Raw genomic sequence first — 16300 nt, 5'->3', positions numbered from 1 at the left:
TAGTGCATGAAGTGAAGCCATGACTGACACCCTGTACCCCGTGTTGACAGCTGACGGCTCAGGCGCACCACGAAGCCATCCAGCGCCAACTGGCCATGGAGAGGGAGCGCTTCGGCCCCGGCCACCTGCCCCACTAGCCCTGCTTCTACCCCCTTCACTGCCTTCACTCACCACACTCCACACCTGTGGAACAACTCGCCCTGGCTACCTGCCTCTCCACCCCTCGCCTGTGGGGACCTGATCAGCTTCAAGACGTGCTGCCCACCTGATATGTTTCTTGTCCACCCTGGTTCAGTCGGTCAGCCCTACTGCTGCAGGTGTGGGGAAATCCGCTTCACTCCCCTGACTGGGTCAGCCATGTTGGCAGCAGCAGCAGCAGCAGCAGCATCAGTTGAAGATGTTGGTTGATGATTGTGTAAAGCTGGGGGTGGCAGCTTCGTCTTCTCTCACCTTACACTCCCCAGGGCGTACATCCCCCATCCACCCATTGCTGTGGACGCTGGTCCTTTGAAGCGCTCTCACACTCTGGTGGTTTGGCAAGGGTCATTGTGGGGAAGTGCAGCCTCCAACGTCTGAATTATTGTGTGCAATGTATGGGGTTGCAGAGACTGGACTCTGTGTGGTGGGAGAACAGGGGATAGTTTGGGTTTGTTTTTGTTTTGTTTTTTTCCTGAACTGATGCATTGACAGTACTGATAAGAAAAATTATTGGTTTTACCTTTAGCTCCTCTGTAAGCCTTATGAACTGGAGTTAGGTGTTGCACTTGCAGCTAAGCCTTTGGAAAAGTGTTCAGTGTTGTATGTCTTACTCCGTCAGGACTGCAAGGTTTGGACAACAAAGGTCAAGATCATCATGCTGGCCTAACCAATGCTGATCTTTAGACTGGTGCCATCAAATAGTGTTGAGTACTGGAGACAGTAATGACCGGACCAGTTACAGCAGTGAGACCCATGATGGTTGGGAAGCAGGAGTTACTGATGGGTGTATCAATGTGAGACAAGACTTGACAGTCTCTGATGATGTCTTTGTTCCATGCATGGAGTCGGGGGAGGCCTCTTTGCATGATCTCTTGTGAACGACCCATTATGATTCCCTGCCCAGCCCTACCTGTCCAAGTGTGTACAGAATGTTTCAGCGACAGACACTGCTCTCTGTGGTGATTGTAACCAAATGGATGTTGTCCCACGATGCTACACTGGGTGCAGACAGAAAGCTGGTCCTGTTACTGGATGGAATGTATGTTGTCCGGCATCAGAAGAGGTGGTCTTGGGGGTTTTGATGTTGATCATACTTATTTTTTTAAGGGAACAGGATTTCTTGTGGAATAAATAAATGTGTATGTTACCTATGCTTGCATTGTGATTGGTGTGACTTGTATGGTTTTAATTTTTAACAGCGTGGTTTAGCAGATATTTCAGATGAGGTGAGTGAATACAAAAGAGCGTATAAGAAGTGATGGTGGAGTGAGAAACCTATTTATCAGCTTTTTTTTTTTTTTAAGTTTATTTATGACTGTTGATGTTTGTTTTATTGTACAGACATTTGGCAGAGAATCTACTGGACCGAGTGTTGTGGACAGGAGGAGCTGTTGAGAGCATAGGTTTGTGATTTATCAGGTCTCCGATACAAACTACTCTCTCCCTTGTGTACAGAGCGGTGGGAAACACAACAGATTTTCCTATCAATGCTGTTGGTCTGTATGGCATTGGTATGTTTCTCAGATGAAGAGAATAATGTTTAAAAGGAACTTGGGGGGTGAGGAACTGAAACCAGGGCTCCTCTGTCCTCTCCCACTGGTTCCTGTTTATCTCTGTCAGTCCCCTGAGCCCCGCCCTGCCGGCAAGCAGATGGCTCTTCTGCTGCTTCCTTGTGTATGTGGGCAGGGTGTTTTATCTTGTGTTTGTCGTGCATTGGTTATCTGATGTGTCTTCATATGTGGAAGTCAGGCATAATCTGTAGATTTGTAGAGTTTGATATTTTGTCGGTTTGTTTCATTCACCCAGAAAGGTTCTGTTTTTTGTTTATGGGGTTGGGTTTTTTTTGTTTTGTTTTGTTTTTCTTTGAATAAACTCAATTTAAACAGGATAGGTTTCAGTCAGATTTTTTTTTGGTTCCTACATATTAATTTGTATTGAATTTTTAAAAGATTGTAAGAATAGTTCGTCTTATTTCCCAGTTTTATTATTCAAAAGCACTGCTGATCATGATCAGAATAACTGCATAAACAGACCCTCAGAATTAAATAAAAAGACATATTTGTAGAAGCTGACCTTCCACTAAAATTCATCTGTTGACAGAGAGAAACTGAACAAGAAAAAGCAAACTGAACATTTCAACTGTGCTACAAACTAGAAATTTAACCACTTAAGAAGCTGGGTTCAATTTGTTTAGGAATTTCAGGGGCATTTTATTTGAATCAGTATGGTCTTTAGTATGAGCTGCATTGCCATTCATGGTGAAAATAACAGACGAATATTAACGACCAGCAAACAGGTGCCAGACTAGACACAATTTTGTCTCTCAACAAGTTCATTGAATGGATGCAGTTGGTGACCACAAAAAAATAACAAACAAACTGGTGTATCCTTTGATGCAGCCGCTGAACAGAAGATTGGATGAAATAGAAATGTTCAGGATGGTAATACACATTGCATACCCCCCAAAAACTGAGTGTGGATGCCTATTTAAAATGACTGCACACATTCAAGTCGATATGGGTACAAATTATGAATATGGAAGTTGAAGATAGTACATGTACCTATTAGTACGAGAACACTGATTTATTTTGTTTTCCTAAAAGCTATTTTCTCCATGAATGTTCAGAGAAACAGTGCAAGATTACAGTTCCTTGTGTTCAATGGAGATTCAGTGTCTTAAGGTTTCCAGCAGAAAATGTCGTTAGTTTGCACATCACTTGAGCGCCAGTTTGATAGTTTCTTCAGTAAGACAATCAATAATGAGGACCCGATTGCTGTGTCTAGAACAAATATTTATGGAAGTTTTGGGTTGTTTTTTTTTTAAATTATCCTGCCATAAGCTGCATTTTCCTTCTTTTGAGAGCTTGATTTGTAAATGCATTTTGCTTTCCTTCATTTTTTTTTTCATTTTTTCTTTTTTATAATGTATATTTTATTGAATGTTTGACAATTCTGTACCTGTCCGATATAAAAATGTGGATATTAGATAATTGTTGAGGGTTGCTAAGCAACCTGTACTGGTGGCGAGTAAAATCTCGATATATATATTCTTTCAAAACTGCCTCCCGTTAGTCCTGCTGTAAGTACTGGCTATGCGAAACCTCCATGTTTGGGACCACCTGTGCGCAGTGGCTGGTTGACCTGATCACTCCAGACAGGTTCTGCTGATATGCCTACCCCCTCTCCCTCCCTCCCTGTGTTGATGTTGTCCTCTTTCTGGCCGACAGAAAACGGCCGTTGAGTATTGTCTGCAATATACACTCTGCACCTTCCCTTTTACAGTGTGCACACTTTGTACAGACATCGTCTGCTAGATGTGTGGGAACTATTTAATCGATCTTCTTGCACAGCCACTTCTGTGTCATGTATCGCAACTCCCCTTTCCATTTTTGGACATGTTTTCTGTGGATTGTATCGAGTCTCGGCTGAGAAAGTGCAGCGAGCATTGTGTATTGGTGGATGTGATGTAAATGTGTTCCTTGATTGTTGGTGGGTGTGTATTACAAAGGGGGTGTGTGGTATGTGAAAATGGGATTGTGAGAGTGAATTGAGAACAACTGAACAAAAAATGCAATCACTCTCGCATGAAATATGGAGTCCTTTGCAAGAGTTGTTCGATTGGTGAGCTGAAGGGCCATCTTTATATGAAATGAATCTTTACCTTGTTCAGACAGTTGTAAACAGCATTTGTGTAACCTGTGCTGAGAGCCCTGTTTCAATGTCGTATGAGGTGTTCAGAACAGCCAGTGTTCAGCATTTCTGGGTGCGTGTGTGTGGTTGGCAGTTGCGAGTGCGTGTGTTGCTGGATTGTGAGGGAAAGTGGACGTCTTATTCATGGCCCTATCATTGTCAACCTTCACTTGTATGTGTGGACTTAGTGCCAAGATAGGTAGCTCTTTAATAAAGTGCATAAACGCTTCAGTCTGGTGTTTGTGTGGGTGTGTTTCTGTTTGAGGATTCATCGTGATTAGCATTGAAACCAGTAACTCTCTAATGCTTCAAACCATTATTTTACATTTCATGACATTTTTTTTCTGGTGTTCCTCTTTCCTGGCTGGCAGTTAAAAACCAGTCCCTGGACAAAGCATTATGGTGTAGTCTAGTCCTGACCTCTTCTATAAAAAGCATAAATTTGTGGAAAAACCTGAAATACAGACCTGATCATCCACTTGGATATTTCACACAGATGCCAATACACACCAGAGCAATTAACCTTTCGGAAGACCCATCGACTCCTGAACTAATGGTATATATAATTTTTGCCCCAAAATTGCCGACCTCACTCACACACAAAGATGAGAAACAAACCAAAAAAAGTCACAAAATGCAAATAATGATTTAAAAAAAAAACAAACATATGAAAATATAAATTTTGTATCAGCACAAATGGAGAATGTAATTAAATGTTCTGTGTCGACAGGATGAGATAACTCATCATCATGTGCGAGATTTCCTAGATGTAGAATTTTGGAAACAAGAAAAAGTTTAATTTTCAAGTCTATTTCATGGGTGGAAATGGTATTGAAATATCTACAAATGTATTGGACATAATTACCTAGATGTAGAATTTTAGAAACAAGAAAAAGATAAATTTTCAAGTCTCTCTTTCATGGGTGAATATGGTACTGAAAGGGCTTAAAAAGCAGACTGAATTCTTGTACTACGATATATTTTATAAAAGATCACATTATTTTGTGCTTTTGCAATGTTACTGGAATTAACTTGTAATTCTTATTCCCATAATAGTTATGTTTCACAGTCATTGATAAAAACCTTGAATTCCCATAACAGTAAAATTATGTTTCACAGTCATTAACAACCTTTACAATCATTAACAATTAAAAATATATTGTTTTTACTCAACCTGATGGTGATTTACAAAAGCGACTTCATCAAGAGTGAAGCTGCCAACTGCTGTTCATTGTGAAACCACCAAAACAACTTGACCTGCATCACTCTGCACATTCAACAACAACAGGAGCATCTTCGTCAGGGTCTGACGTAAAGTCCCACTGAAATTTCTCTGTCAGGTGCTGTCTGAACTTTAACCCCCGTGACCTCAGTTTGGAGTCCACTTCCTGCGAGTCCAGGTTGGAGAAGAACTCGTGCAGCGTGCCGGTCAGAAAGTTGTTCTGACTCACAATGTCCACAAAGAAATCCTGGGGAATCTCCCGGATCTGAAAGTGCAGCACCCCGATGAAGTCGACAAACAGGCTGGGCAAGGCCACCAGAGCCGAGTCACTGGTGCAGAGGATGTGCACCAACCACTTCCAGTGCTCAAACGAGTCGTAGTTCTGTCCAACCAGGAAACAGATGAAGGCGAACTGCACCTCAGCCAAAATGCCGGCAGGGTTGTCTGAGTAGCGACTCTGCAGCATGCGGTCCAGCTGGAAGGAAGAATCGATGCTGAACTTGGTGACCTCCGCAGGGCTGGCCCCGTCCGGGTACTTCTGCTTGGGGATCTTGCTGTAGCGGATCTTGGTGCCTCGCACTGTCTTCATCTTGGGCAGTCGGTCCTCCATACAGGGTTGATGATGCCGGTCGGGGGTGGTCGGCTGGCTCCGTTCAGCCTCCATGGCTTCCGTTTCCGCTTCGCGTTTGCGCGACTGGGAGGTGCTGGGTTCGGAGACAAACTGAGCCACGGAGGTGATGGTGCCGCACTCTGGCTGCAGGGTGGCAGCTATGTCTGCTGTGATGTGTTTTGTCAGGGACACCCACTTCTTGTAGCTGTACACATACAAACACAGACATGTCATGTGTTTCGTCAAGAACACCCACTTCTTGTAGCTATGCACACACAGAGATACCATTTGTCAAGGACACCCACTTCTTGTAGCTGTACACATACACACACAGACATCATGTGTTTCGTCAGGAACACCCACTTATTGTAGCTGAACACACACAGATATTATTTGTCAGGGACACCCACTTCTTGTAGCTGAACACACACACATATTATTTGTCAGGGACACCCACTTCTTGTAGCTGTACACACACACATATTATTTGTCAGGGACACCCACTTCTTGTAGCTGTACACACACAGATATTATTTGTCAGGGACACCCACTTCTTGTAGCTGAACACACACAGATATTATTTGTCAGGGACACCCACTTCTTGTAGCTGAACACACACACATATTATTTGTCAGGGACACCCACTTCTTGTAGCTGTACACACACATATTTGTCAGGGACACCCACTTCTTGTAGCTGTACACACACACATATTATTTTTCAGGGACACCCACTTCTTGTAGCTGTAAATACACACATATCATTTGTCAAGGACACCCACTTCTTGTAGCTATACACACACATATCATTTGTCAAGGACACCCGCTTCTTGTAGCTATACACGCACATATCATTTGTCAAGGACACCCGCTTCTTGTAGCTATACACGCACATATCATTTGTCAAGGACACCCGCTTCTTGTAGCTATACACACACAGATATCATTTGTCAAGGACACCCACTTCTTGAGGCTATACACACACAGTTATCATTTGTCAGGGACACCCACTTCTTGTAGCTGTACACACAGCTATCATTTGTCAAGGACACCCACTTCTTGTAGCTATACACACACAGTTATCATTTGTCAGGGACACCCACTTCTTGTAGCTGTACACACGCAGACATCATTTGTCAAGGACACCCACTTCTTGTAGCTGTACACACACACACACATCATTTGTCAAGGACACCCACTTCTTGTAGCTGTACACACACACACACACACACACACACACATATTTGTCAGGGACAGCCAATTCTTGTAGCTGCACACACACACACACACACGTTTTGTCAGGGACACCCACTTCTTGCAGCTGTATACACACACACACACACACACACACACACACACACTCATTTGGGTAATATCATGAATGAACTGTCCATCTGACAGACGAGCAAACTTATGATTCCATGTGAATATATATATACACACACACACGTAACACAGACACGCACACACATAAATATATATATATAAAATAAGAATTAAAACTTGTTGCGCACTGTCCACTTGCTATCCACCTACAGCTTTTTTTAATTTAATTTTTTTGTCAGTACCTAATTCAAAACTTCCTAAGAAGCCCATCAGGGTGAAAATTTGAAGGAGAAAAATCTAGAGATCGGAATCACCAAGTATTCATTATGCTTACAGGTGAACTGTCCCAAAAACTCGAGTCAGTCTTGTCATAACAAAACCCAAATCACACAATCCACAATGATATATATCAACAATCAATGCAAGCTGACATGTGAATACAACCCAGGAGTGTCCACAAACCATACAGTGTACTGTAAACAAAGGACAAATAAAACAAGATATACAGACCACCCAACTCAAAAACCATACATGACAGGTGCAAAAGTCTAGTAGTCAAAGCACTGAGCTTTCAACCCTAGGGTCATGGATTCAAATCTGGGCTGTGTCTGCTGGATTCAAGACAGATATTTTCTGATCTCTGAGGACAACATTATGTCAAGACCTGCTTAATGCATTTATCTGCTTTGTGTATATATAGATATATTCATGCAGACGACCAAAACGCATGTTAGAGTCAGCAACCCATATTAGCATTCAGTGGGTTATGGAAACAAGAACATACACAGCATTATTCCCCCGAACACAAAGTACTGCTGCCTATATGGTGGGGTAAAAAATAGTCCCACATGTGAAAGCCCACTCATATTTCGTATACTGTAATACAAGTGAACATGGAAGCTGCATCCCAAGAGCACAGGTGTAGATTATTAAATCTTTTTCTCTCTTTTTTTTTTTGAACATTTAGATCAAATGTTTAAACACAAACGTAAACTGAAAAGGATGCATACAAATGGGGGAAAAAAAACTGCACAAAAGAATATCATTCCCCTTCCCTTCACAACATTTGTTGAAAGTCTTGTTTGCACATGTAAACATAAATCAATCTTAAAATAAAAAATAGTATACCTCAAGGAGGCATCAATGCCATTGGACTAATCCTTATACGCTACACCACATCGCCTCAGCAGATGCCTGACCAGACACACAGCGTTACCCAACACACTTGGTCAGGCCTTAAGGAGGAAATTGATTCATTTATCTATTTTTATTATTATTATCATTATTATACATGTATACATCTATTTCATTTACAATAGTATCCATCAATTTCAATAATAATTATTATTATACATACATCAGTTTCACTAATAGCGTTGTTTGCACCCATAAAACTGGTCACAAGTGCTCTCTATCACTCCATCACTGGTATCTTACTCTCACCTCTCATAAGGGTAAGGAGCTAGGAATCGGTCCATCTCTTTCTTGTTCTCTTCAAACCTCGACACTTCTTCTGGGGATGCAACATCAGGCTTGATGTCTGTCAATACAAAAGAAATAAAAGTTAAGCATTTGTCTTGTCTCTGCACAAGTTACCCCCCACCCCCTCACACACACACACACACACACACACACACACACACACACTGTAAACTTTAATGAAACAAACCAGTCTCTTCATGATCCAGTCAAATGATCAAAACAAAAACAACTCAGAATATTTCATGTTGATGAAACTGTTCCAACCATCCACTCCACTTAGCAATGATTAGTGGCTTAGTGGCTGATTATGTGGTCCATCCCAATATGTCTCTGGATGCTGGTTGTTTTTTTTTAACCGTACTCCAGGTCAGCATGATTGAAAACTTTCAACAGATTTTGTGTACACATGCATCCAGTGCTTGAATATATGGAGTTTGAAAAGTAATAAAAGATACTGACTGGAAACACTACTCTGATACTGTACCAACTCGCAAAACACACACACCTCTCTCCCACCTCATCATCTTCCAGCACTCACACACCACACCCAGACATGCAGATGAACTCATTCAAGACAACCTGGAGAGAGAAAAATCAACAGTTTAATATACTGCTTGAATGAAAAATGTGTTCTAAAATTAGATTTAACAGCAGAACAGTGTCTCGTGATATTTTGTGGAAGACATATCCAGAACCATCGTTCTAAGATGACCAAGATAAGACACAACTTTATCGTCTGCAGATTTACAGAAATTTGTCAAGTACACACAATATCACGCATATTAACCCTTTCACTTTTGTGAACTATTTGTGATTTTTACAAAAAATCACAAATATTAAAAGTATGTTCGGAAGTATGTAAAAGTATATGTTTTCTAAAACGAAAATGAATGGAGAACATCATTATCATAATTCTATGTTGATAGGGGAAGATTACTCAATTTTGGATGAAGAAAAAACAAAAAAATATTTTGAAAGAAGAAGCAAATTCATGTTTGCTTATTTTATGGGTGGAAATGGTGCTAGAATATTAGCAGATGTATTAGACACAACAACCAAGTGCAATTATGTTGTTTCCTGCACTATCATGTTTAAACCATAAACACTATACATAAACACACATCTGCACCCACCCACACTCCCTCCCACCCAAACACCCACAAACACCATCAGTATCACACAATAATACAACAGAACAGCTCACTGCGAACAATGTTTCAGCTTGAAGCTTTCATCAGGAGGGTTTCATAGTAAATGAAAAACCCCAAAATGAAGGTTTCAAGCTAAAATGTCGGGGTTTTTTCCATGCCCACTTCCAACATGACCCCGCCCCCTTCCTGTTGATGTACCTTGTGGCATGCAGTTATCACCAGGTTATTCAGACTCTCTTCAGTTGTTCAACAACATATCTCCATTTTCTATCACGTTTTCAACATTGTGCGGAAAATCAAACAAAATTCTAGCCACCTCTTTTCTATAGCGTATGTCCTGGCAGCTATGTTGACATGCTCAAAAACTTTTCGCTTCACAAAATGCAAACAACTGCATCAAAATTGAGCCAAAACTTGCTGAGATATTGCTTCAAACAGTATCAAGGCAGTCGCCATTTACAATGAAGGAATCGTATGCAAATGAGTGGCTGGACAGTTGATAATGCAGTTATCCCTAAACCGCATATATCCACAGTCAAACGTGAAAGGCTTAAGCACAATCACATTTAGAACTTGAACATCCATTAAAATATGTAACACAATAACTTCAGTGATAACATCAATGTTGACTAGGCAAGAAAAGCACAATCACATATTGAACCTCAACATCCATTCAAACATGCAAAACAATAAATATGACTTCTTCTTCTTCTGTGTTCGTGAGCTGCAACTCCCACATTCACTCGTATGTACACAAGTGGGCTTTTACATGTATGACCATTTTTACCCCGCCACATATGCAGCCATACTCCGCTTTCAGGGGGGTGAATACTGGGTATGTTCTTGTTTCCAAAACCCACTGAACGCTGTCATGGATTACAGGATCTTTAACGTGCGTATTTGATCTTCTGCTTGCGTACACACACGAAGGGGGTTCAGGCACTAGCAGGTCTGCCCATATGTTGACCTGGGAGATTGTAAAAATCTCCACCCTTTACCCACCAGCCGCCATCACTGTGATTCGAACCCGGAACCCTCAGATTGAAAGTCCAACACTTCGGCTATTGCGCCCATCAAACAATAAATATGACAAATCTAATGCTGTCACTGACACCGAGACACAAGGTAAGCCAACATTCACCTCCATATTCATCCACCCACACACATCATCAAGCAACTCATGCTGCAAACTGGCACACTTACCTTCGAGGAAGGAGTCCCACTTCTTCACCATGATCTCCTGCTTGCGGAAGTTGTGGAAAAAACCTGACCTCAGGCCTGCCTCCTTCTCCCGGTTGACAGCGCTGTGTCAACACATCACATAAGCAACATTTTCCTTATCAATGTGTTAACACATCACATCAGCAACATTTTCCTCATCAATGTGTTAACACATCACATCAGCTACCTTTTCCTTATCAATGCAAGCTGGGTTCACAGTGCTGTGCTAAAACATCACTTCAGCAACGTTTTCCTCATCAATGTGTTATCAATGAAAGCTGGGTTCACAGCGCTGTGTTAACACATCACATCAGCATCGTTTTCCTTAACAATGAATTTATGAAATCGGGTTTCACAGCGCTGTGTTAAAACATCACTTCAGCAACATTTACCTGAACAATAAAATCATGTTTCACAGCGCTGTGTTAAAACATCACTTCAGCAATATTTACCTGAGAAGTGAAATCAGGTTTCACAGTGCTGTGTTAAAACATCACTTCAGCAACATTTACCTGAACAATGAAATGTTTCACAGCGCTGTGTTAAAACATCACTTCAGCAATATTTACCTGAGAAGTGAAATCAGGTTTCACAGTGCTGTGTTAAAACATCACTTCAGCAATATTTACCCGAGAAGTGAAATCAGGTTTCACAGCGCTGTGTTAAAACATCACTTCAGCAACATTTACCCGAGAAGTGAAATCAGGTTTCACAGCGCTGTGTTAAAACATCACTTCAGCAACATTTACCCGAGAAGTGAAATAAGGTTTCACAGCGCTGTGTTAAAACATCACTTCAGCAACGTTTTCCTTATCAATATGTTAACACATCACATCAGCAACGTTTTCCTTATCAATATGTTAAAACATCACTTCAGCAACGTTTTCCTTATCAATATGTTAACACATCACATCAGCAACGTTTTCCTTATCAATGAAAGCTGGGTTCACAGTGCTGCGATAACAGATCACATCAGCAACGTTTTCCTCAACAATGAAAGCTCGGTTCACAGCGATGTGTTATCACATCAGCAATGTTTTCCCATTGACTGAAAGCTGGTTTCACAGCGCTGTGTTAAAACATCACTTCAGCAAAGTTTTCCTTATCAGTGAAAGCTAGGCAACCAGACCACAGCCAGTCTGTGTCTAACAATTTTACAGCACTATTTTCGTATCACAGATTCACACAAATTTTATCACATGTTCAGTGGTGTGTTGTTTTTTTAATATGAACTGTAATGGCAATGGAAGGCGACAGTGTACACCCAGTTCATCAATCAACCCTAGGCTTTCTGTGCCAATACACCCTGTGTGTGTGTGTGTGTGTGTGTGTGTGTGTGTGTACATTAACTCACAGATTTATGTACATTTAAAGCTGCCATCCCTGGGCATAGCGCTTACCACTGTACAGTGCAACCTGTCTTTTGCTCTTTTGTCAACAATTCAGTACAACACAGTACCACTTGATCTTCTTTTTCTTCTTCTTTGTTCATGGGCTGCAACTCCCATGTTCACTCGTATGTACACGAATGGGCTTTTATGTGTATCACCATTTTTACCCCGCCATGTAGGCAGTCATACTTCGTTTTCGGGAGTACCACTTTGTCCCTCACTGGGGAAAGTTTTCTGACTGCAAACACACATGCACATGAACCTTAAATTGGGTAATATAATTCCCAAACTATTTAACTTTAAGCAGCAAATAATTTATACACTTTACATATATATATATATATTTCATCACCTGAACAGTTAGATAAACTAACTATGGACAGGGCCTGACAAGATAACAGAAGACCCCACCTGTAGTACACAAAATGCAGTCCAGGAGGAATCATCTTCATGCCCCGGAAGTTGGGGCCAACATTCCAGGAGTTGAAGTCGATCCCAAACTCTGACCCCTCGGGCATGTCCAGCAACACCAGTATGGCCCCCTCCTCAAACAACACCTGAGCTGTGTCTTGATCCATGTCTGTCTGCCACTTTCTCTTCAATCTGGAAAATGATCTACTACACTGAGATTCAAACACTTTCCTGAGAGTTGGCTTCTCATGACAATTAAATGAGTTCAAGTCAGCAGCTGGCGAACCTAAGTATGGCTGTGAATGGGGGAACTTGGGAAGAAGCGGCTGGGATTAATGCCACTAAACCAGCAACAAAACAAACAAAAATAAAGGTTGGCAATATCAACAATTTTGCCCCTCAAGATGGAATGAATGACGTTCACAAGACGTGGATATTCGCTCCACCAGTCACACAGTGGAGTGGAAGTAAGGAAATGTAGAGAAAGCCGATTACCGGTAGCTTTTTTTGTTGCTGTCTAATAAGTTTATCATCAGACTGCATGTTAATTTTTTTTTTTTTCTGAACTGCACGATAAACTATTTCTTACTCAGATGTTGGTACTTTATGAGACATCGTTTTTACGTTCTGTTGTCAAGTGGACATGGAACACTCACAATAAATGTAAGTTTTACATGCAGGAGAGAATAATCCACATTATAGGTATTATGTGGACTGTACTGAACTGCAGGAAACTTCATCTGAAGGAGATCTTGGGGTTATTTTTTACCTCAATCTCTCTTTTGATACTCATATTCATGAAACCATAAAAAAAGCCAATAGACTGCCTGGAAAGTGGAATGTTAGTTGGGAATATACAGTGTAAAAGTAAGAACATAATATCTTTATTTAAGTCATTAGTTAGGCCAGTCTTGGAATATGGGAATGCGGTCTGGAACACAGGATTAGTTAAGCATACAGACATTACTGAAAATGTACAAAGATTTACGGAAAAAAATATATATTAGGCGCATTTGTATGTGGTCACACGAGGGCTGAAGCAGACACACTTTGCTGCGACTATAAATTTGGAAACTCACAAATTCAAAATGACAATGAGAAGAGGCAGAAGAAACTTTTTCACGCTGTTTCATTCCCTATGATCAAAGTAATATGTCATAATTCTTGACTATGACTTACCAGTCCTTCAGCTTCGCACTAAAATTTATATTTATGCATTGTGGAAATTTCGTATCAAAGTGAAAGAAACGACGGCAGAACATCGAAACAAGGGAATTAACTCGCTCAAATTTCACGTGATATGTGTGATTTCCCTTAGTAACATTCCTATCAAGGTATCCCCATATCAAACCTGCCCCGGACTCTTTTAAATGACAGCAAATCAACCGTTCCTTGTCACAGGCACACAGCTAATACTTTCACTATTAGTCTGTGATTAGTATGCCAAACGATTTGTCCCTGCACGTCTCCGCATGTCGCCTTCCACACGTCCCAACACGCCGCCTGGTTCCGGCCGTGGAGTCGGCAGTAGTACACTGTTGCCGGAGGCCAATTTAAGAGACCCTTGCAGCTGTATGCTTCGCAATGCTACAAGAACAGATACTACCACCTCCGGAGGATCGCCGAAAACCATCAGCCTCATCACACTGTATAGCGGATTGTCAACAGTACAATTTCAGCTTTACAGCCAGAAAAATTCCTGACACGTGACCTGCCAGCAAGACCACTGATCACTGAGAAGATCCAGACCAACTACCCGGCTAAAAATATATCACGACACAGAAAACATCAAATTGTAGAAAAAAGAACGATCAAAAACAGCAAGGGTTTGCAGTTCCATTATGCAAACCAGACCAGTTTATTAAGTCACTGTTTGCCAGTAAACAAAACAACAACAACAACAAAACAACAACAAAAGTACCTGCCGGAATCAGGCGGAAGCCGACTCAGTGAAGGAGTTGTGAGAGCTAGCAAAGGCATATCTAGGCAGCCGCTACTCATTGTTTGTAAAAACAAGAGCAGAATGAAGCCAGTTCAATGGAAGACTGAAGGGGTTGTGAGTGCAGGGACTCAGTACTGGCCAGCATCATTTTAGGCATGGCAGCCAGTTGAAAGTTACCTGCCAGCTCAGTGCTGTTTTCAGTTCCACCACGATTGTAACACTGACAGTTTGTTTGTTTGTTTGTTTGTGTGCTTTTTGTTGTTGTGAATTCTCTCTACCAAGTCCGTAGTTGCCACGATGGCCATATTGGCCCCCGGCTCACTGTTAAAATAATCATATCGTTACCCTGATTCTGACGTTTGATATATCAGTTCAAAAGCTGGCCACTCAGTATCCGCCCAGGACCATTCTGAGGCCAGTCGCTGTTTGGGGCTTCAGTTTCCGATCATTTCTACATAGCATTGTATCAAATTTCTGGTCATTTGTACACGTGGGAATGGGAATTTTATTATCATTCTTACATAGCCGGGGTTGCATTATTTCCAGTCTCATACTATTATGTACATGGTAATGGTCATAATATTTCCGAACAGAGATTTCTACCAAATTTGAGGTTACAAAAACGAGTCTGTCCCATGGATAGATAACCAGGTCGGTATGATGCAATATTACGTAGACATGACTAGAAACGATGGCCGAATACTACTGACGTGGAACTCCTAAAAAGCCAACTAAAGTGGGTATCAGATGTGTCCCAGATTGAGGACCAGCTCTCGAACTTGAAGACAGAATATATAGTGGACATGAACTTCCTGCAGCTGACAGCATGATAGTTTGAGGCGAGCATGTGGCGCGCGCGGCAGCCATTGTACTCCCCAGTGAACGAGAAAGACAAAAGAGCATCATGCCGTGTTGATGAGCACTGTTGTAGCAACTCTCCTTAATACAGTCGCTTGAAAGTTTGGATGCATTCGCACCATACGTACTATCAAATCATCCAGCTACAAACCCTTGAAAAGAAATTTGATTGAAGTTTAATTGCAATCAAACTGTAAGTGTTACACACGCTGCATATGGTTCATTGTGAGGTAACTTCACCTCTTGAAATCGTAGCAAAACTGTCGCCGGTTCGAAACCTTAATTTAAAGGTTCCATATAAGCTTTTTAACTTGACGCCATCAGGACAGCGGTCAATTGAAATTCACTGTGTGTAGAGCTTGGCATAGTGTCTAGAGCTCGGCATAGTGTCTAGAGCTCGGCATAGGAAGACTGAGCCCAGCAATCCTCTCCGTCAGCCGCTGTTAACCCTTTCACTGCCAAACTCCCATTTATGCACAACCTAGGTAGAGGACACATGTCACTGAAAGGTGACCAGATCATGGGTCTGTTATCCATAAAACCTACTGTTCTTGATGTTCGGTGGTAGGATAGGCCGTATTTTCTGTACACCGCAGGGGGGGATGTTCTTAGACATCATCTTTGCTGTGTTTATAGCACAAGGGAATTTTGCACTCTAAATTGACTGGCGCTGAAAGCGTTAATCTTCCCCGATTAGTAAAGTCATGAAAGACGCCGGGGGTGGGGGGGGGGGGGGGCAGTCCTCTCGATCTCCCTGTTGCTTCACCAGCCAATCGGATACCCATGCACACCTGGGTGG

The 16300-nt window shown here is 41.7% G+C and overlaps 3 protein-coding genes across 3 annotated transcripts in view; 2 read left to right on the top strand and 1 right to left on the bottom strand.

The window, feature by feature from the left end:
- Nucleotides 1-4119, top strand: part of LOC143287138 (uncharacterized) — a 327313-nt gene extending 323194 nt beyond the window's left edge. The window contains exon 23 of the mRNA XM_076595083.1: nt 51-4119. Within this exon, the coding sequence (XP_076451198.1) occupies nt 51-137 (87 nt within the window). The 3' untranslated portion in view covers nt 138-4119. The remainder of the gene's footprint in view (nt 1-50) is intronic.
- Nucleotides 4120-4510: 391 nt separating this feature from the next.
- Nucleotides 4511-14381, bottom strand: LOC143287503 (protein AAR2 homolog). Its single transcript, XM_076595535.1, has 5 exons — nt 13881-14381; nt 12702-12893; nt 10882-10982; nt 8489-8585; nt 4511-5925 (listed from the first exon to the last, which is right to left on the bottom strand). Exons 2-5 carry the CDS (start codon nt 12866-12868, stop codon nt 5151-5153), a joined length of 1140 nt encoding a protein of 379 aa, XP_076451650.1. The 5' UTR covers nt 12869-12893; nt 13881-14381; the 3' UTR covers nt 4511-5150.
- Nucleotides 14174-16300, top strand: part of LOC143287137 (uncharacterized) — a 21526-nt gene continuing 19399 nt past the window's right edge. The window contains exon 1 of the mRNA XM_076595082.1: nt 14174-14368. Within this exon, the coding sequence (XP_076451197.1) occupies nt 14174-14368 (195 nt within the window). The remainder of the gene's footprint in view (nt 14369-16300) is intronic.

The sequence above is a fragment of the Babylonia areolata genome, chromosome 11 (genome assembly GCF_041734735.1).
Source record: "Babylonia areolata isolate BAREFJ2019XMU chromosome 11, ASM4173473v1, whole genome shotgun sequence".
Lineage (NCBI taxonomy): Eukaryota > Metazoa > Mollusca > Gastropoda > Neogastropoda > Buccinidae > Babylonia > Babylonia areolata.
The sequence above is the reverse complement of the archived record's forward strand: the minus strand, read 5'-3'. Positions and strand labels throughout refer to the sequence as shown.

Excerpts from the sequence above, each read along its gene's own strand:
- LOC143287503 (XM_076595535.1), bottom strand. The coding sequence starts at position 12,868 with ATGGATCAAGACACAGCTCAGGTGTTGTTTGAGGAGGGGGCCATACTG. Across the intron at positions 10,983-12,701 it reads CTGCATTTTGTGTACTACAG|CGCTGTCAACCGGGAGAAGG; the intron begins GTGGGGTCTTCT and ends GTGTTGACACAG. Across the intron at positions 5,926-8,488 it reads GCTCCTTACCCTTATGAGAG|CTACAAGAAGTGGGTGTCCC; the intron begins GTGAGAGTAAGA and ends GTATGTGTACAG.